A 22,614-nucleotide genomic window follows, 5' to 3' on the forward strand; every position below is an offset into this window, starting at 1 on the left:
CTAAATAGGTTAGGGGTTTATTTTAAATTTTAATGCTTTATTAAGGTATTTATTATTTAAAATCCTCATATAAACTAAATTAGACCTTTACCACAAAAGTAACCCATAGTAGGAAAGACCCCAAAAGTCCAAGCATTGTCATTAATGTACTAGGGTAATAGATAAAACTAGACTGTAATCTGTCTTGATATTGGCCCTTTGATACCATGTTATTCATTAAATATTCTTCTTAAATAGCTTGGGATCCCCCCTTTTGAATAATGTTTATTTCCTGTCTTATATTGGAAATGGCTTGGTTCCGACAGAGGCAAGTGGACTCTTACTCCACTTTAAATGAGGAATCTGCAATAGAAATGAAAAGACATGATGAAAAATTTGATAAGATCATTCGCAGAAATTCTTTTCAAGAAACACAAGAGATGTGCATAGAAGATTCTTCGAATTATGGAAGCTTAGAGAATGATAATAAAAACAACGTAAATATATCAGAGGAGAAACTGACAACCTTACAGGCTGCATGGAATATCATTAACATGATACAGGTAATGTGCACCCTTATATTTGAAAGTCACCAAAAGCCAAATTTGAATAGAAAAAAATACATAATGGAAACTTAAAGAGGTGCGCTTTTCGATTACAAGATATGTTAATTGTTAATCATTTCCTACATCATGTGCATTAGTTTAGGAGTATTATTGCTTTTTTTTCTTCTTAAAATAAAAGACTGACTTTTTAAAATTTGAAGTCTGGAAAAGTTTTCCTGAAGCACTGATTGACATGAAAATCCGTCGACCTAACAGTGTGTAAATAAGGGTATAAAAATCAGAATGAAAAACATTAGTTAGCATTCAAGAGTCATTGAAAAATTGTATTTGCTGACAAGGTCATTGTAACGAACATAGGACTTACGAAATGATGACTTTAAATGAGACTGCTGATATTCTTGTTTTATCAATTTGTTTGTCAATTTACCTCGTTTTAGAAATTGTACATAAATAGAGCATACTTTTGTGTATTGAATCAACTGAGAGATTATATACCCCATAAGTAAGGGGAGTTTACGATTGAAAATATAGAGTCATTAGGTTTATCATAAAGCTTTGTTATTAGATAACGTTAACGTCTTTTTCAATTAAAATATCCAAATACGAAACAGATGTATCAGACTCTGTGAAATTTTTTATTTCAAGCCCGCCGGGATACATCGCATCGACATAATAATAGAAATGTTCATTGTTAATCGACAATATGTCGACGATATATCTAAATGTTGAGTTGAAGGTCACAACAAATGTTTTCTTCTTTCCACTTATAAGATTGAGAACGAAGTTTGCTTCATATGAATACAAAAATAGGTCTGTTAATAACGAGGTGCACTTTTTATCCACTGGAAATCAAATACATTAGATTGTTGGAATACCTGGTTTCCAAAAACCATAAAGATATTGTCGCTCTAAACTCAAGCATCTTTTAATATCACATTCAGAGTACCTATGTGTACAATCAGAATGTTTTTTAACAAACTATTTTTGCAAATGACCAAAGGAAGCAATAAATTAGCGTCTAGTACTTACAAAAATTCATCGCAATAAACGTTAGACATATGCATATTGACCTTCTATTTCGAAAATTTCAAAACACCAAACTTTGCTTTGGAATAACACCATGTGATTTTTGTTGACTTCAAATATGCCGTTGTGTACATGAAACTTTAAAGTGTTTTTATTTCTTTCAGGGAAACGTAATTTTGAACTCTCCTTATGTGCTGTTGGTGGGAGGGGTTCCGGGTATTGTCCTCACTGTAGTCGTTGGTTACGTCAGTGTCCACACGTGTCGTCTGCTTATTGACTGTCAGTATGACGAAGATGAACTCGGTAATAAATCCAAAACGAGGCACACAATGCATGATATAGCAGTTCATAATTTGGGAAAGAGAGCAGGCGTCTTACTTATTGATCTGCTCCAGATTACGTTGATGTTTGGAAATTGTGTCTTTCAGCTTCTGTTTTGTGGTCAGATGATTTCTCCTTTATTTCCAGAAAATCCCGTCGGTTTCAATGGAATTATTCTACTCTTCTCACTAGCCTTGTTTCCGTTCGCATTTGTTACGTCCATTAAAACGGTCAGTTATTTCAGTTGTGCGAGTGTAGTGGTAACTTCCTTATCATACATAGCTTTAATCTCGTACATGTTCTCTAAAGTTGACAAATGGGTAATAGAAGAATTTCCACTCACTACAAATATCTATCAATCGTCATTATCGTTAGGTATGATTGTATTTGGATTTGATTCCCAGCTTTATGTTAATTCTCTTGATAACAAATTAAAAGAAGGGTCCAACATTAAAAAAATGATTGCATGGACTCATGTAATGTCAGTCTTCTTGAAGATATTTTTTGGTATTGTGGGTATTTTTACTTTCGGACAACTAACGCGTGAAACAATTACCAATAGTATTGACAATATCCCTTTGAAATATTTCTTTAATATTTTATTTCCCATGAAGTTTTTTCTCATTTTTCAATTTCCATATTTTGCAATTATCGACCTCATCCAAGAAAAACTTTTTCAAGGAGTAAACCTAACTCGCTTTCCTTCCTGTTTAGATAAAGAAAACTCTTTAAAATGGTGGGCTATTATTCTTAGATTATCATTAGTACTTTTGGTTGTGATTGTCTGCTTAATTTTTCCGGATGTTGCCATCTTGACCAGTTATACAGGTTCCACAATTGGTGCTTTTATTATGTTTCTACTTCCGGTATATTTTCATCTGAATATGTACTGGAGGAAAATGTATTGGTACCATATTTTACACGATTATTTTGTGCTACTTGCCGGTGTGGTTGTTGTTTTTTGTGGTATTTTTACATTTGTGCAAAGAGAAATTGTGACGAGAATATAGAAATAACCCAATCTTGCAATTCAAAATTGTGTCAGGTTTATTTTCTGTGGCCAGATTTTTATGTTAGTAAAAAAGATACATGCTTGTAATGTTTGTACATTTTCATCATGTTTCATTTATGCATTAGTGTATTTTCTAAGGTTATGCAGTTTAAGTCATTTAAAGGCGTGAAATATCTTTTTATGAAATAAAAAGGTACATAGCACAATTGATTTTTCTCTTATATATAATAAGGGCCTTACTCTGCGGGTACCCTATAGTGACTGGTGATCAGTCTATCCGTTCATCATATACTCACCGTCAATAGAAACGCAACACCCTAATTTCTGGGTGAAAATTAAATACATGCTATAACTATGTACCAAAAAAGTTAGAACATCTTTTACTTTGCCAAATCAGTTATTTAACGGTTGAATGAATTTCTTCCCATTACCGGAAGTTGCTTTTTAGCCCTCTTAACAGAATTCAAAATTTTGCATTTTTAATGAAATTTTAAACAATATTTTCGGTTTTCAAGGTTTTGTAGCTGTTTATTATAAGTATTGTACTAAAAGGCCGGGAAAAAAATCCTTCTTTCTTTACCGGATGTGATGCCTATATTTCCTCAAAATGAATGATTTTTATTGCTAATGCTGAAAAATCTTAAAGAAAAAAAGAGCTACATATGCAAATGTACACTATATCAGACTCATCAGGCTCATGTGTTTCAATAGCATAAAACCGGAAGTCCAAAATACGGCAGGTTAGAGTCGACCGCAGTATCGGAAAATCATGTATTTAAAAATGCCCAAGAATATAAATTTCGCTCAGATTAGGACATTAATAAACTTAATGCATGGTAGAAATCGGGCTGCATTTGTTGTAATTACTAGCACGTTTTCATTAAATGGTAAGGGGGGATGTTTTAAGATTTGTATTTGTTAAGGTCTAAAAATAATATTTAATGTTTAAATGGAGCATTAATTTTTTGTAAATTTACTTTTTACCTAAATATATTCATTTTTAATGTTATCATTAAACTTTAGAAGGTTACACTTAACTCTTAAAACAGCCCCCCTTCTTGCTATCAGTCACTTTGAGGAAATATAGGCATCACATCCGGTAAAGAAAGAAGGATTTTTTCCCGGCCTTTTAGTACAATACTTATGATTAACAGTTTCAAAACCTTGGAAACCCAAAATATTGTTAAAATTTTATCAAAAATGGAAAATTTTGAATTCTGTTAAGAGGGCTAAAAAGCAACTTCCGGTAATGGAAAGAAATTCATTCAACCTTAAATAACTGATTTGGCAAAGTAAAAGATGTCCTAACTTTTTTGGTACCTAGTTACAACCTGTATATAATTTTCACCCTAAAATTAAGGTGTTGCGTTTCTATTGACGGTGAGTATATTTTCTCTCCACTTGTGCTCATATTTCATTCGCAGAGTGCCATTGGTCAATGGATGTACAGTGACTTTGAACGAAGTTTCTAGGTCACAAGGAACCATGTTTCTAGGTTTAAGGTTAAGGTCATAGCAGAATTATATGAAAAATCCTTGTCCGGAGCATATCTTTCCTCCCCTTGGTCCATTGTGGTTTATACTTCACACAAAGAATGCCACTGGTCAATGGATGTGTTGTGACCTTGAACGAAGTTTTCTAGATTAATGTCAAAAATAGCTTCTCTGTTAAAACTTGTTCGGTGCATAATTTCTTTCCCTTAAGTCCAGTCAGCCTGAAACATTATATCTTTACTGAGGGTACGGAACATTTGTGATTTTCCTTCCATACGTTGATGAAGGATATGCAACAATTTTCATAGAGGAAATGCACCAATTGATTTTGCCACGGGATTCACTGTTCTACAGATTTGAATATTGTATTATTGAGTTCAGTATACTTTTTCGACCCTTCTTCAGTCTTCAGTGGAAAATATACTCAGTAGTGTGCTACATTTTAAAAAAAAAATCATGTTTTGCTTTACGTTTTGAGTAGCAATAGAATACAAAAGACAAGTCATTTGCATGTTTTTCAAGTTTGATTTGTGAACTTTACAACAACAAAAATTCATTCGGAAAAATCTTGAAAATTCAGGAAAAAGTCTGCAAAATCTGTATACCATGTATGAGTATTGTCATTTGCTTCTTCACTTTCATCCAGAATACTATACCGATTAAGGTACAGGTACAATAGGTATGCCAGAGAGAGGATCATAATTAAATACACGTGCCCCCCATCCTTGATCAGCCACCGCCAAAGTTTTGTCAACATGTTTATCTAATATGAATCTTTCATCAATATTTCATCAAAAACATTGAAGTAAGTCTTCATCTGTTAAAAAGAAAAGGAAAAATACTCAAAATGAATAATGTGGATAAAATGTCACATTCAATGCCACGAATACTGAAGATTATGAAAGAAATAAATTACCATTGGTTTGAATTGTTTCTTGAAAAACTTATCTTCTCCAATCGTTAAAACTAAAGACATCTACTTCCGCGTTTATGCATTGACATTATTTTAAAAGTAAACAATTCATCAGGTAGAAAAAATTGACATAACTGACAAATAGGCTGAAACAATGAATATTTTAAATGGCTGTTTAATCACATGTTATGCATGTCTCCATATGTTTCATGTACAATTAACATATAAATAGTAAAGATCTTACCTGTGTTTGATTAAAGATACCGCTACAGTCCTTAAGTAATTTACATCCGGTGCTTTATAAGATACCAAATGACAAAATTTGTATCACAGATTAGTTAAACAGTCGAATAACATCATCTCCATTTGAGGCATTTATAGTTTTGTGTGTACATTTTAACATATAAACATGTTCTTCTTATAAAGTTTATCAGATTAAACCACGACAAAACACTCAGGTAAATTTAAAGCTTGTGACATGCAACGTATATTGCAAGGTCGTCAGAAGTATGGGATAGCATACACATGTAATTTTGTTTGGTTTTTCAATTTGGTTATCTAATGTAAATTTCATTATTTTAATGTTTAAATAAATGGTTTGCTTTGAAAAAATGTATCAAATGTCTGATATTTAAAAGTTAATGTAAATTATCACTTAGATGTAATTTAAACTCAAAATTATGACCATATTTGATTTAAGGGGGCCAACTGTAATTTTCATTGCGCAGTATTTCGCGCATATCATTGTAAAATGAAGCGTATTAACTGTTTTAAAGCAACTTTTTTCGCTTAATTAATATTTACATCCTTTATATAACACTACTGAAAGCAAGCGTTTTTATAACTGTATAAATACAGGTAAAATGTTCGTATGGATAAACGTTCGACGTAATTTCTCAGTGACGTCATAAAGGGTCGACGCACGTTCAGTGGATTACATACATGCCGTTGGGCTTGAAAAATAATGCATTTCACACGTTAAAAGTTACAATTAGGCAAATTTAAAGTTTGAATAAGTCACAAATGTAAATATAAGTAATAAGGTATCATTTTTTGAGTTTTACTGGGATGTAAAACGGGTCGGCACATTATCAAATCTTCCATAAAGCCCTTCGGGCTTTATGGGATTTGATCACGTGACCAACCCGTTTTACATCCCAATAAAACTCAAAAAATGATACCTTATTTCTTAAATAAAATTAAACAAAATTAAGAAATTACAGGTTTCAAAATGAAATTACGATTTTATATTGCTGATTTTTCAACCGATTTTGCAACTGATAGGTCAGATGACGTCGTTACAGTGTCTTTTGACGTTATGATAAACTGAAGTTCTTAAAGAAAGGGGTAATAAAAATGTTATTTAAGAAAAAGTAATAAACATACGCTTTTGAAATTTCAAATATAGAAATTTGAGAATATTTCCATATTTTTATTATATTTTCAGATAAATCCTTTGTGCCCGTCACATTTCGTAGTACTCCATAAAAACAGGAAAATTAGTTAATTTTTTGGCATTTTGAGATGCCCCCTCTGGTAACAAGACGGTAGAATTTTTTTTATTTCTTACATATAATGTACATTACAGTAATACTCATCAAATATTATAGTTTGAAAAAGTCTATTGTAGTATTTGTATAACTTTAAAGTGTTAAAATTGGCATCTAATCCTATAGTAAATGTACCTGTATTTTGAGACGATCCCTTAACAATACCTGGAGGTAGATTTTCCCAAAACTTGCCATGTACACTGAAGTTTATGTAAAGTATATATGGTATAAATATGAAGAGTTTCGCTACTGTAGTTTTCACACATTAAAACGATAAGGATTTAAATCAGCAGCGGCTGATTGCAGCAGCAATACCACTTACATCTGACTCAGATAAAATTAATAAATGGGCTTCAACATGGGCTGTGGATTTTAATCCAACTAAAACCTGTAAGAGCAAGGTATGGTTTCTATACAAATCTTGCCCTGTGATTTTCAAAAAAGTAAAACTAGTGTAAAAGATGAAAACTAATGCTTTCTGAATCATTGAAATTCCATGGAGAAAAATCAGCATTTTCCTCTCACGTGTTTTAAATGCTAATTGTGACGTCATAAACATGTGTATTTTCACGTATTTTCTTCAAAAGTTGCAGAAGACACCAATTTTCAATGAAATTTTCTTTTAGAAAATATTGTCCACAGGCATCGCCCACAAAGATTTTGAGATATGTAAATTTTTTTATTGTTTTTTGCACAACATATAAAAAATTAAAGTGGGCGACGGCTGTGGACACTATTTTCTAAAGTAAAATTACCCTTGAAATTTGTTAATTTGAGGCTTTTTCTGTCAAGAATACAAATATGCATCACATTTATAACGTCATAATTGCAGAATGATAATTCTTTGTGCCATATTCTTTCCTGATTTATCAAAGTCATATACTTAACTAATATTTAAGCCAGTTTCAAAACTTTTCGATGACATTACATTTTAAGGGCACAATAAAGCTAAAACCATACCCTCTTTAAATTTTACAAGTTCAAATGACCATCCCCAGTCCATTTTGGCTTTAATGGTAGTATTATTAGTGAACCTAGAACACACTGTCATTTTGGACTTCTTTTTCAAAGTGATGCCAAATTATCATTTCATATAAATATTTATATAAAAAAGCTTGTTCTCGGCTAAATCTTTTAAGAATGTTGAAACATCTACTAGATAGAAGTGCTTTGGTAAAAGTCTATTTTGCTTTTATTCGACCCATTCTAGAATATGGTGGCATTGTTTGGGATAATTGCTCACAAGTACTTTCAAATCTTTTAGAAAATATTCAAGTAGATGCTGCCCGAATAATAACAGGACTTAGGCAAAAATTAATCTAGAAATGCTCTGTATTTAGAATTAGGTTGGGAAGCATTAGATAAGAGAAGGGAAAGACAAAAACTCTTATTATTTTATAAAACTGTGTATGGTATATAGCCCCTCTCTATTTACAAGAAATGGTCCTACCTTTTATACCAACAAATCATAGTTACAATCTTAGAAAGATTGGTAATTTAATTTTTGTCATACCTCAAGCAAGGACAGTCTTATATTTCAACAGTTTTCTGGCTTCTGCTAATTAATTATGGAACAATTTACCACTAGAAACAAAATGCATTGAATCTTCTTCAAATTTTAAGAATGTCTTACTGTAGATAGAATAAAGGATGTCAAGATCTTTGCTAGTAATCGCAAGGAAAACATTATACATTGTCAAATAAGAAATGAATCACCTGTACATGTATATAATCAGTATCTAAGTAAAGTGCGGATACCTTAACGAGGATAACTAGCTTTGTTTTCTTAGATTGCCCTGCCAATAATAATCAGAGAATGGTCTTTTTGAAAGCCTTGAAAGAGTATAATAGAATTAAAAACCCTGTCTCCTGATCAAATTTTGAATACTTTGCTATTTAGTGATAGGCAATTACCTCATAAAATTAACTGTTCAGTTTTTGACACAGTCCAACTGTACATCAAGTCTTCGAAAAGATTTTGATTTTTATATCAAATTTGAGGACAGATGATATAAACGAACTTTTGTCAAAAATTTTGAAATATCAACTTGAATCATGTTTATGGAAGTAAAATGAACAAGTTTAACCGTATATTTTTAATTTTTCATTGAAAGTTTCACAAAAATGGGATTTGAAGTGACGAAAATTTAAATAGATTATGAAGTACGGTTGGTGAAAGGTACAGTTTTGAACATCATGGAAGGTTTACAATTTCTTAATATTTTATGAATTTATTATTTGCGTCATTTACAACAGCAATAGGCCAAAAATATATACCAATCCAGACATCCATTTTTTGTTTGTATCACCTGTCTTTCAGTTTAAATAAATCCTGATATTTTTATACTTACTTCAAGTCTGATCAATTCCATGTATATGTTGTATTTTTCCTGGGATATTTGTCTTTGCACTTTCTTTTTTTTCTTTTTTATTATTCAGTGTTGTTGCTTGCTACGAATTTATTTATCTTTTGATGTTGCTATTTTTTCTTCTCTTTCCTTTTTATTTGTATTTTTCAATGCATATTTGTATTTGCACTTTATCTATTTACTTATTCTGTTTTGTTGTTTGTTTGCACTCTTTTATTTTCTTGTCATTATACTGTATAGTGAGTATACAAACTTAATAATAACACTTATGTATGATTTAATTAATCTAATTATATTTTATTTCTTTTTCCCATTTCCAGTTAAGAAAAGAAATTAATGTAACATATTAGAATTTTTTTCATCTTTGTAAACCACTGTCAATTCTTAACATTTGTAACCTTGACCTTGGAGAGGACTTATATAGACCATGCCTGATGTCTAGTCCAATTATGTAATCTGACTTTACATAATAAAATATTGATTAAATTAAATTAAGGATTTAATATAAATTCAGCAAACACGAAGTCATTTAACGCATGAGGCCTGAAGAACCCTTACATGTATGTCGTATATGTTGTCCATGTTATAATGTCTGCTGTCGCATAAAATCAGTTAAAATTTCAAAACAGAGATGAACATATGTCATTTTTCACACTTTATTAAGCAAGATTACAACTTTAAAAAACGTAGAAAAAACAATCGCACATTCTTTGCAACATGATAATCAATTTCAGGATAAGCATGGTAAGAGCAATATATTTTTTAAAGATAAAATTGCAATATAACAAAAGATGACGATACTGAGAATAGCATGTTGAGTATTAATACTTAATACTTCTATCATCACATGAATCTCTAAACTAAGTCACTCAATGGACGAGTCTAGCAGTTAGAGGAGCATCCTCTTCGCTTGAGAAGCTTGAGCAGGCGTATGAACGGTAACTCAATCCCCACTGAGAACAAAGTACCGACGGCAAACGACGAAATTAGATGGCCAAGGAACATGTATGCCTGGAAATAAATAATTAACGAAGCCACTGAGTCGTAAGATTAATTACATCCTCCTTAAAAGAAAAATTACTTTTTCACTTAAATAGTAGAGCTGAAATTGTTAAAATAACTTTTAAAGGGAATATTACATGTACTATAGACAAATTGCTATTTTTTATACTACAGTAAAATTTGCGTCAGTGTTATCTTAAGTAAAATAATGTTTGTTAAATTTCATTTTTGTCGTACTCTGATTAAAAATCTACTTGTAGTATACAAAATAAATCCATTATAAAGGAAAAGATAAAGGTCATATTCTCTAGCTTTGTATACTTGAAATTATTTGGTTTTGAAGTCTTTTTTTGTGAACGATATTTATATTTTTCGTATCTAGATGAACTACTTACCATTTCTAGGTTGTTCATGTAAATTAAAACCTTCTTATTATAGACAAAGGCCACCATGACGACTGGGTGAATGAGATAGACAACATATGATAACCTGGACAGGGGAAGAAACCCTCGCCATGACAGAATCCAGTTCACAATTCCTATAGATAGACAAATGTATTTAAAAATGTTTTGTGTCAGCTTGACAGAAAAACAATTCATAATTCCTATATACTAGTAGACAAATATATATTTTATGTTATGCGTGATAATGAAGAGTGAGAGACCCCCACCCACCCTTAAAAATTGAAACATTGTATCATAAGTTTATAATATTTTGTAACGGTTTTAGCGCAATTTCTGCAAAACAAAACAACATACCACCATGATCTTTAGCACATGCAAAAATCACCCAAGAGAGAGCCAATGCCCAGACAACGTGGGATACAGCTTCATACACCTCCGACTGGAGGGGGGTCCAGGAATAGCCACCCTCGCGGTGCTTTGTGAAGGGTGAGTAGGCCAGGGTTATCATTAAACCCAAAGAAAATAGCCATCCAAAAAGATTGACAACCTATAGTAATATAACATTGTCAAAAAAATCTTTCTCTATAGAATAAAGCATTTAAAAAAAAAACCTTTGACGATTTCTTCTTAAATAAAAGATAATTATTATAATTAACAGCCAATACATGTAGAATGAAAGTCAACTGTCACAAAATATAAGAAACAATATTCTTTATTTTGATATTTACCTTGTTCATTTTGACTTTTTCTCTAGAATCGTAAGTATCAAATACGAATCCCAAAAGAATACCGATGCAGTAGACACCCACTCGGCACCACGGGGTGATAAAGACATTGTTCCAATAGTCTCCACCATCAGACATCGTCCTTTGGTAAGATTAAAAGGTTACATTTAAAAAAAATATTTAGAAGTTTACAGCTTGCATTTTTGTTCACATCTTAAAAAAAAAATTCGTCAATATATCGTTATTTTCATTCTTTAAATTGATTTTGTATTTACGAATAGTTTTATTATTCTTGAATATCATAAAATGAGGGGATAACTCACGACATGATGTCTCCAGTGTACATTTTCTCTTTGATCGCTGTCGCAACAACGCTTGCTGCCAAAAGGAGCCCAACTATAACCGACCCAAGAACTGAGGACCTTCAATGTGAAATTAGCTAATTAGTCGTTAAAATTAGTTAATCTGAATATTTATATTTCAAAGGATATCAGGCTAAGATTTTAAAATTTTAAAACGTACAGGTTTTAAGCTTGCATTATCATAAACCATCTTATTTAATTCATAGATAATAGTACAGTAATTTTTTTACTTTGTGGGAATTAAACGTCCTTCAAAGTTTATCAATTGTAATTAATTGGTTACCCGTATACATTGTATATTCATTAGAATAAGACGATAGACTATTTTTGAATACTTACCATAAATAAAATACAATGAGTATTGGTGTTATAAGGTAGAACTGCATTAAGCATGCTAGAAACCAAGACCAGGGCATGCACTAAAATGGTAAAGAAAGTCAGAATAAGAAGAATATACAAGATATACCGTAAATCTGGAAATTTTTGCTGTAGATAAATTTTTAGCAAATTTGCGAGTTCGTTGCATTCGCAAAAATATTTTTCTTAAAAATAAATTACCTTTAAGAAAATGTAAACAAAGCAGTGGTCATTCGCAAAATTTTGAAACGTAAAAATTAATCAACAGCATTTTGACCCGAATTCGCAAAATAAAATCGACGTAAAAATTTCCAGATTTACGGTATGATATTTCTATGAATATGTGCACTTCAGTGTACGGAGTGTTTCAAAACATCTGTTAACTCCTGCATATATAAAACAAGAATATGATAAAGAAGAAATACCTGTTCAAAAGCTGTATTCCCTGTCGTTCCTACGATATTGTTTATGTATAGTATATGATGCCACCAGTTTTCCTTACACTTGTCCGCAACAGCAATGGACTGCGGATACAAGGGACTGTCCCCAAGGTAATGATAGAAACACGTGTATACCATCATAATGATTATATAAACAGGGGTTATTCTGAAAGTAAATAGAATATACATGTATATAGAATATATCATCAATAATTAAGCATTTATATATATATACTATTTCATTTTAATTTCATAAATACAATGCATTCTGTAAACTTAAAATACCTTATATATCTGTTAGAATAGAATCCAACGATTGACTGCCATTTCAGTTTTTGTTTTCGTGTGCATTTTCGAAGGAATCGATAAGTCACTAAAAATCCACTGTGACGAAAAACGTACAAGGTATTAACAAATAATCAATATTTTAAAATAATCAATTTTAAAACAAACAAAAAAGTCAACCACCCCCTCAAAAGAAACGAAACAAAATACGGCCTAATGATCTTCTTTTAAAAATATGTTTATTGAAAATAAGGAGATAACGAACAGTTTTTACGTTCTAATTCCATTTAAAACAATGCAAATTGGATGCAGAGCAAACAAGGACTTCTAATTATTTATGGCGTTCAACAAGTCACTTAATCTAGTGTATTGTATATTTTCAATGGTATCCTTTTATGATAATCTCCCAACTATAGGTCAGAGAGCCATATTGCTAATTCCCTTATTATCGTATCTTTCATTCTTTTTCCCCTTCTTTCTTTACCTGATGACGAAGAAAGAATCGATGGCAAAGGGTGAGGAGAAAACAGCTTGAAAAGTGAACTGCTTTAGCATATTCAATCCTTCCAACAAGTTACCTACAAAAGTAAGAAAATCCTGCCTCGTAAACATACAGTTGTCACTTCATTATTAGAACAAATCTCCTGTCAGAAAAGGAGGAATAATAGCTATCGAGGATCAGAATAGTAAAACATCGTACGCGTACAATTTATATCATTTCTATATTGTAGATTAAATGTTGGAACATTTACACAATAAATTGTAACTTTAGGCGAAGAAATTATATAGTTGTGGCTAATGGATCTTTTACTTTCATTTGTTTGTTTGTTTGTCATTGTTTGTTTTGTTTGTTTTTTTTATTTCAAAAACACATTTTCAACAAACCTGTAACTGGTGATTTATTTAGGGACAGAGCTGCATACAGAAATGTGTCCCCTAAAACAAGCCATGCGAGACTCAGAAATCGTATACCGTGAAGACATTGGATGGAATCTTTTGGATGATCAAACGACAAAACATCGGGTAAGTTTTGGTACAACGAAAAGCTCTTTGTGACACCTTCCTTAGCGCCTGGAAATGATAAAGCATTTGTTTCAAAAGCATATGAACCAAATCAATTGAAAACAAACTTCATTGTTAAATTTTCTTATTATAAAAAAAAACTGTGAGGTTTTGATGGATTCGAAAGAGGGGAAGTTACAAAATACACCAACTTTTATATTCTTAAATGTTTTCTTTAAAACACCTTCATATTTTTCAGTGGATGATTTGTCCAAAGACTCGATATCAACGTCTTCAGAGTGCAAATGTCCATTTCCCGTTGTGTGTCCATTCCTCTTTTCGGTTGAAAATTGAGTTTCTTTCATTTCTGATTCATATCCTCTGTTGTCATAAGCTTCAGGCAGTGAGGGAGAAAATACTCTTAACTCCTCGTCGTCTTCCGAGAACCGATAGATGTGAAATAAAGTCGCCATTATGCAAACGAATGCAACCACGCAGAGGATAATTCTAAAATGTAGCCGATATTAATGACAGGATTACTGATAAATCCTTCTCTTTTAACAAACTATGAATGGTCTACATCCACGAGAGGAAGTATTTTTTGTTTGTTTACATACTTACATAACAATGATAGCATCTCTGTCTTTTTCCAGTGAATACGAGTTGGAACATTCCACAGATGGTGCTAAGTTAAAGCTTTTTAGGAGGCCTAAATTCAGAATACTAGGTAAGTGTTTCTTATGCCAATGCTTTAGAGTGACAAATAATATTTTTAGTTGTACACATACCCCAAAAGATGAACAATATAACTATATCTATATTGCAGTTTAAATTTAAGTACTCACCTAATTTAAATAATTCTTTTACGTCTCCTTCCTGACAAGAAGCTGGTAGACACAACCCCTCTGTCAGTGTAATGGGAACGCCATACGTGTTCTGTCAATAAAGGAAACTAATCATTAGAAAAGAATAACATCATATATTTACACATGAATCTATGTAATGGACAACAATCATACCACATCTCCTATCAAAGATGTGACGGATGCCATTAGACTGTCTGGAATATCGAAGGTCGCCCTGCAGTATCTGGTGTCAGTGGTGGTCAGTTGTCCACCGTCACTGCTACTCTGTGGCGTGATGGACAGGCACTGATCATAGGAGCCAATAAAATGAAGATTACCAGTGAGTGTTCCAGTAGGGGGTTTGCCAGCAGAATCGAACACTGAAATAAGTATTAAATATTGAAAATAAATAATATTATTTTGTTTTGAATTGTATATCTTCGAAGTATTTGACAATGAAAAGATGAGCGTGCAAGAGAGAGAAAATACTTCTTACTTTGAACAGCCCATTTTTTTCCTCGAAGAAGGTTGTTCAAGAATATCATAGAGTCACTGTAACACTGGTCTGTAAGAGTTGATCTTTGAGGTTTTGGAAAAACATTTTCCATAGGCGTAAGAATAGTTTGTAGGATACCCACACCAAGCTGTAGTAGACTGGATTGACTCATTTTTGTGTCCGATGTACTGTTTGCTGTTACTTGCAATTGAGACCTTATGTCAGACTGTATCTGTTTTATAATTACACGTGAAATCTTTTCACCGTTGCTTTTTACAAATTCTTTGATCTGTTGACCTATACCAAAACTGGGAAGTAAGGAATCCAGCACTACATCCAATGACAACATTCCTGTATGTAGCAGGTCAAATCGTGATATAAATCCCGCCATGAAAGGGTCTATTCCACTTGTATTCAGACCAGTGATATTGACATGGTTTACTTCATTCACAACTACCCGGGTGACATTCAATAGCAGTTCACTCTTGAGGACTTCTGGTATTTTGTCTAAAACCCATGGCAGCAGGAAACGATTGATTTCTGGTCTGATCTTAACAACGGATATCAATGGTAATGCACCTAACAATATTTTCTCAAGTTTATTGAATAGTTCAGGCTGTTGAATTAAAATATCTGCCATTAAACCTATCTTCTGTGTGATATTCATCTGACGTATAATAGTTTCTATTGAAACTGATTGAGCTGTTGAGTGATTGAGTGATTGAACTGTTGAGCTGTGATTGAACTGTTCAGACTGTATTTGTTTAATAATGACATGAGAAATCTTTTCACCGAAAATTGTTACAAATTCTTTGATCTGTTGACCTATACCAAAACTAGGAAGTAAGGAATCCAGCACGACATCCAACGACAACATTCCCGTATGTACCAGGTCAAATCGTGATATAAACCCCGCCATGAAAGGGTCTATTCCACTTGTATTTAGACCAGTGATATTGACATGGTTTACTTCATTCACAACTACACGGGTGACATTCAAAAGCAGTTCACTTTTGAGGACTTCTGGTATTTTGTCTAAAACCCACGGCAGCAGGAAACGATTGATTTCTGGTCTGATCTTAACAACGGATACCAATGGTAATGCACCTAACAAGATTTTCTCAAGTTTATTGTAAAGTACAGGAGTGCGAATTAAAAAGTCTGCCATCAAAGCTATCTTAGCTGTTGTATTCATCTGATTTATTGCAGCTACTATTCCATCTAGAGACTGTGATTGAACTGTTGGTATGGTTCCCCAGCTGACCAGTACAAACAAGCTTAGCGCTCCAGCAAGCACAGAAAGTCTCATCCTTACCGGTCTGAAAGTAACAAATATATTAACGTTTGCTTTTAAGCTTTCAAGGATAGCAATAATTTTTCTTTTTCTGTCATTGTGGATTAATTCTTCAGTGTCTTTTTAAAAACGTATGATTAAATGTATCAAACTAACTTGTCGGAGGACTTTTGTTTTGTAATTGACGAGATGTTTAATGATGTTTCTTTTTATGTATATCTATATATAACGTTCGGTCTTACTCTCAAAGTTCTTATTTGAAATTTTCTTTGTCTTTATTAAAATCTGAACAACATAGTTCAATTTAGTGAGCTCATTGCTCACAGTACCTCTAGTTTATTCTTGTTTTATTAAAATCGAACAACATCTCAAAAATCTACCTCACATGCATATTTTGTTTGACTCATGTTCATGAAACGTTTCCTGGAGGCATTGAAAGTTTCCAATAGTTCAATGCTTTTGTACTTTCCTCTCTGTGCTTGTGAAAATTTGGCAAAATTTAGATGAATCTCTCTATATATATATATGGCTTTCATATTTTACATATTACCTACTTACTGAATGTGAGGAGAAACAATAACAAAATATTGAAATTAATATATATCGGTATAAAAATTTATATGAGATTCTGGTAGATTCATTCGATTAAACCATACTTCTGCTAGAACTGTGACAAGTTTTAAGTTTAACATGCAATGGATGTATGTATGTAACAAACCTATTTCTGTATCAAAGTCTTTCTTCCATAAACATCGACAGTTATTACCATTTATGAAGAGAACTTCACAAGTTGTTATGACTTGTGTTAAAGGGACATGGGCACAGTTTCAAATGATTTTATAAAAGTACATGTAACTTTAATGTTTATAATTCCTAATTAAGGCTATTCAAATGATTTGAACATCATTTGTTGTATTATAAAGGAGATACAGAACTTAAAAATCCTTCATAATGTAAACAAGGCCTGTGCCTTGTTTTTGTTTACATATAGAAAATATTATATTATAAGAAAAAGGATTCAACAAAAAACACTAGAAACTGTCTTAACGTATTTAGAATTAACTTCTATATTGAAAAAAATCTGCTTTGAACGGACATATTTAATATAATTAATCTATGCAAACAAATTCATGGCACGAGCCTTGTTAGCATAACAAATTTTTGGAGCTCCAGATATGTCTTGTGTTCTCATGATCATTAAAAATACTTTAGTTAAGTATTTGTAAACATAAAAAAATGGAAAAATAAATTTAATTTTTTTTTTAAATCCATGTCCCTTAATTAAAACAATAGAATCTTTTTTTCCCGTAAATTTGATTGTCCAATTTTTATCAAAATTAATGTGTAACACTTTTAAAATTTCACAAATTATTTTTTTTTAATTTTATGCTAAATGATTCTAATTTACTAAATTTACTTTCCTTCCAAGATTCTCAAAAATTCTATTTGTTCAAAATACTCTGGATTTGGTTTTGCTGTTCATGTACATGTAGATTTCACGTAGTCAAAGGTACATGATAATGTCAACAACAGATTCAGAGAAAAGGGCTGTCTCTGATACTGATACCTACATTTTCTGGATTAACATTTTAATCAGCGGAAAATTCGTATCTAGTAAAGAATTCATTTTTGTCCATTTATTTTAAAGGAATGAAACTAAAAATGTACAAGCGTTTACGATTTATTATTTTAGTTCTTAAGGCAAGTTCCTATGATCAATGAGTAGATAAATAAATAGGGATTTTATAAACAAGATTTACGGTGATAATATGTATACAAATACGTACAGTTTTATAACCCAGAAAAAATATCAATATTTACCTACAGGTATATTGATATCATCATTATCAATATGACCCACATTTTCTGAGTAAACAAAACAAAGCAAGATCGTAAACCATTTTTTTTTCAATTTTTCAATTTTTAATGGGGAAATTTAGTAAAGTTAATGTTATTTTAACAGGTAGGAAAAGTTTTTGAAAATGAAAATGCATCTTTATTGTGATTAAAGAAAGGAAAACTCCTTCTTTCAACACCTCATTAAATTTGCTTATTATGTTTGCAAGTCTAATTATTTTTTATCGTCCTTATAGGAACTTGGATTTAATTCTGCAAGTGGTTATCCAACTTAATATCAGGAGGAAATTCTTTTTTAACCATACCCATACTTGGTTCCCAAACTGCATAAAAATCCTTAAGATACCTAACGGGTTCGTTTAAATATTTGACATCGCCTCTTTCTACTCCTCATCTAATACATTGAAATAAAAAAAAATAGGAGAACAATACAACGCTATTTTCAAAATGTTTTGTTTATTGAAAGTAGATAAAATCTGCAAGAAACTTTTAGAAAATTCGAATTCATAAAATGTTACCAAAGTCAATATTACAATTATTGACTTTTGATGAGGTCTACTCGTGACTGATGCAGGTATTGATTTACCGAGGCCGAAGGCCGAGGTTAACTAATACTTGACCAGGTCCGTATATTTACGAGTAGACCGAATTCAAAAGTCACTACATGTAACCGTTTTATTAAATAATACCGTCTTCCAAGAAAGACGGCAATAATCAGGAATTTTTTCAGGAGCATTTTTGGCACTTTAACTCTTGTCACCATCAAATATAAACACTCATAATATAATGTGCAGTGTAACAGCACTGGTTCCTCAGGTTCATTCTACCTATTCCTACTTTGTGAAAATCATGTAGAAAAAGGTAAGATTTTATGTGGGAATAGGTGGAATTTTGTGTAAACAAATAATTAACTATGTTCTTAAATTTAGGTATTAAGTTGCTTTTTCTTGTAAGATCTTTTTATTATTTCAAAAATCCGAAAAAAAAATCATATTTTCTCATAGATGTATTCATTATTTTCTGTCTTTAAATGTACAAAATACAGGTAAATCTAAACATCTATTGTTTGTTATTTGGTAATAGGTGGAATTGAGATTTTTAAAAAGTGGGAATAGCTAGAAGACACCACAGCACTTTATAATTAATTAATTTTGACACCTTAAAATTGTTTTAAAGTGGACGACAATATTATTAAACAATAATACTCAACTATTTTACCTACGAAAGTAGTTAAGTCTATTTGGTACTGGCGTCTCCCATGTTTACATTCACAACGAAACATGCTTTAAGACGCCCGATTTGATTGGTCGAAGAAAATGTAAGCAAATACATGGTTGGTCAAGAGGAAGAACCCGAATAAACCTCCCAGAACGTCATTTGAGGTGAACTCACTCTGAGGCACATCACACACAAAAGGCCTCTTGACCAATCAGAGAGCATCAAAATTCCTGATTATTTAATAATAAAAAACTGAAGCACTATGCAGTCATTCCCCCTTCGGCCTAATTTATAAATCATAATAATATTATGTTAATTAAATTACTTTCTGATTGTACATATTAGTAATTTCCGTTAAGTGTAAAGTTTTGCATTACGTCACGACCTTTTTCGACAGATGCATCCAGCGTAAACAATTCACGTCCCTGCTGTGTGATTGGTCAACTCATATTATCAACATTGACACGGAAATAGTCTGTTGCACGAGCAACCAATCAGGGAATAGAAGAAAGTTCCAGTCGTAAAGTTTGCGGTTAGGAGGCGTCTACTATTTTCCTTGAGCGCAATTATCATCATAGGGTTTAATGTAATGCGCAACTTCACACTTAACTGAAATTACTAATATAAGTAATCCAGGTCGTACGCGTGGCGCAGTGGTTAGGGTGTTGATTAAGGAGTTGATCCTTACGTTGAGGGTTCTATCCTACAGTGGGATGTTGATACCGTATAAACTGAGGTCAAATGTCGCAATAGCCACTGAAAAAAAGATAGACCCTTCACTGCTCAAAGACCTTATACGCAAGCGCCGAGTACAGGTGATCGCCAAGACCCATGGGCCTTGTTTTCGAGAAACAAGGAAATACACATGTACTTGTACATGTATATGTGCTACAACCAAAATCCGAGAGGATACCGGTTTTGTTCTATTAAAATGGTCCTTATCGATAGCCTCCAGATGCACCTATGTTAAAAATTTCTCAGTGAACCTTCACTAAATCTGTCCATAATAGGAATTTCTTTTTAAGTGAGTTAAAACAACTTTTAAAGGAAATGCTAGAACATGATTTTATAGATTAAGACTTAAAAGATGCCATATGAAAATACATACCTTAATGAAGTAGTGGAGAAAGAGAGCAATTATTGTAAGAACACCTTTTGTTGTTATATTTCGTCTAATTTGACCTCGTTAAGGTGTGCGACTTGAAGGTTTGCCTCTTTATTACGCGGTCACTTTTATCAATGGTAGTTTACTTAGTCTGATAGCGTAATTACACATGCAGCAACGAACGAAGGAAAAACAAGAAAAGTAAAAAAAAAAAATGGGTCAGATTAAAAAGGTTTAACTGTGGAAACAAAATTTATCAGATAAAAGTTAAGACCCACTGAAGGTTTTCATTCAAATGTAAATTTGAAAATTATGTGATAAATTATTTTAGCAAATTTCGACAATTTTTCTATGTACAATTGATTAAAATTACAAACTTACTTAAGATAGAGTACATCGGAATTTTGAAGTAATCATTTAACTAGTAACTTTGTTTGGACGACCTTCCCAAATTTTGCAAAAGATCATAGTGTAACATCGCTGATAAAGTTATGATCAAAGTATAAATTATCCGCGATTACACAGTTTAAGATCATTGTCAACTGCGTCTTTATCATAGGGATAAGTTTAAGGACAATACTTCACAAATCATGACCACATCATGATTTCTTTTTTTTTCTTCGTTAGACACCTTTAAGAAATTATGGACAATATCAATCGCATAATCTTCAAAACTATGGAAGCTCAAGTTGTTACTTCCTCTTTGAATAGATACATACGATATTTACATATACTAGTACATGTGTTTAATACTTTTCCTTAAATCTATGATTGAAGTTTGCATGGGAAAAAATAAATAATTCTTTATATTCGCCCAGTTTGTTTGTTAATTAAATGTAAGTATGGGTTTCGATCCATCAATTTCTGTCATTTAAATTCAAAAGTATACCTCAGTCATACGTTATTGAGAATTCGACGTCATTATTACATCTCTGCAAAAAAAAAAAAATGATGAAAAGGTGATGATTCAAAGCTTCTTTGACATGTTACATTCATCATTATAAACATGTATCAATTTTGGGGGGAAAAGTATTTATTTTTATTTCATTGAGTTGTTTATAAACTACCTGTTTTTCTTTTCTCAGGTTTGGCGTTTTAGGGAAGTGTCCTCAAATGATGAAATCGAACAAACATCAAAATGAGATTGAGTTATAAAATATACGAAAATAAATAAATAATTTTATTATACTTTTATAATGATTATCTAAATTGGAAGCATTTAGTAAAAAATATTTTTAGTGGCCACTTACAGCCACCATAGTCGTGAAACAAACTTAGCCTTGAAAATGGAACCTTCAGTTCACATCTTACAAGTACAACATCCGTTCCTTTACATTACGATCTGTTTGTCATAATCTCTATCTTCATAAAGTTCAGACTTGTTTTCTGTCCACTCCTTCAACTTTATTTATTCACATTTACACAGTATTAGTTTATCAGAACAGTGTTTTCATGAATTCAATCAGAAATGAAGCAATTAATCTTCTGTCTTAAGGACAGACGGAACGTTCCTCAATAATATATAATTTTTTCCAAGATTTTGTCATTGAAGAATTACTACTTTGACATGTTTACTGACAAAAAATTGAGGTATCTTACCGGGCATCAGATACCAGATGATGGCATTTCTTATAATCCTTTAAGGAAAAAACTTAATTTGCCAAAATCACATTTTCATTGTTTGAAATTTTTAAATACAATTAGAAACCGGTTTAGGAATCAGAGAGTAATTGAAACGTACATTTTTCATACATTATGGAGATATATAAAACAGATTTTTGGGGAACGTCTCCTCTGACCTTAATATAATGTATTTTTGTAATTTACGTGGTGGAAGTAAATATATATATAACAATTTTCCATTTATGTTGATTCTTCTACCCGGTAAATTCAAAAATTACAATACCGAGTATGGCACTTCATTGAAGTTGAATTCTGTGCGTGTATTGATAAGAATAGTAACGAGGCATCGTGACTATTAACCATAAAGAAC

At 31.9% G+C, this 22,614-nt stretch overlaps 2 protein-coding genes across 3 annotated transcripts; one reads left to right on the forward strand and one right to left on the reverse strand.

Moving 5' to 3' along the window:
- Positions 1–287: 287 nt before the first annotated feature.
- On the forward strand, positions 288–2,903 carry LOC134244445 (vesicular inhibitory amino acid transporter-like). The gene is made up of 2 exons (XM_062726707.1): positions 288–542; positions 1,736–2,903. Exons 1-2 carry the CDS (start codon positions 288–290, stop codon positions 2,900–2,902), a joined length of 1,422 nt encoding a protein of 473 aa, XP_062582691.1. The 3' UTR covers position 2,903.
- Positions 2,904–9,869: 6,966 nt separating this feature from the next.
- LOC134244461 (O-acyltransferase like protein-like) lies at positions 9,870–21,233 on the reverse strand. 2 transcript variants are annotated; one of them, XM_062726732.1, is made up of 16 exons: positions 21,003–21,233; positions 15,148–16,466; positions 14,826–15,031; positions 14,652–14,742; positions 14,428–14,515; positions 14,051–14,313; positions 13,690–13,875; positions 13,289–13,382; positions 12,805–12,903; positions 12,505–12,685; positions 12,062–12,141; positions 11,684–11,782; positions 11,364–11,502; positions 10,990–11,182; positions 10,627–10,769; positions 9,870–10,240 (listed from the first exon to the last, which is right to left on the reverse strand). In XM_062726732.1, exons 2-16 carry the CDS (start codon positions 16,454–16,456, stop codon positions 10,112–10,114), a joined length of 3,300 nt encoding a protein of 1,099 aa, XP_062582716.1. In that variant the 5' UTR covers positions 16,457–16,466; positions 21,003–21,233; the 3' UTR covers positions 9,870–10,111. The 2 variants fall into 2 exon arrangements, with proteins under 2 accessions (XP_062582716.1, XP_062582717.1); XM_062726733.1 differs by lacking the exon at positions 21,003–21,233 and adding an exon at positions 20,625–20,852.
- Between the last annotated feature and the right edge of the window lie 1,381 nt (positions 21,234–22,614).

Source organism: Saccostrea cucullata, unplaced genomic scaffold (assembly GCF_032062105.1).
Source record: "Saccostrea cucullata isolate Sc308-1 unplaced genomic scaffold, CSIRO_AGI_Scuc_v1 ctg359, whole genome shotgun sequence".
In the NCBI taxonomy this organism is placed as follows: domain Eukaryota; kingdom Metazoa; phylum Mollusca; class Bivalvia; order Ostreida; family Ostreidae; genus Saccostrea; species Saccostrea cuccullata.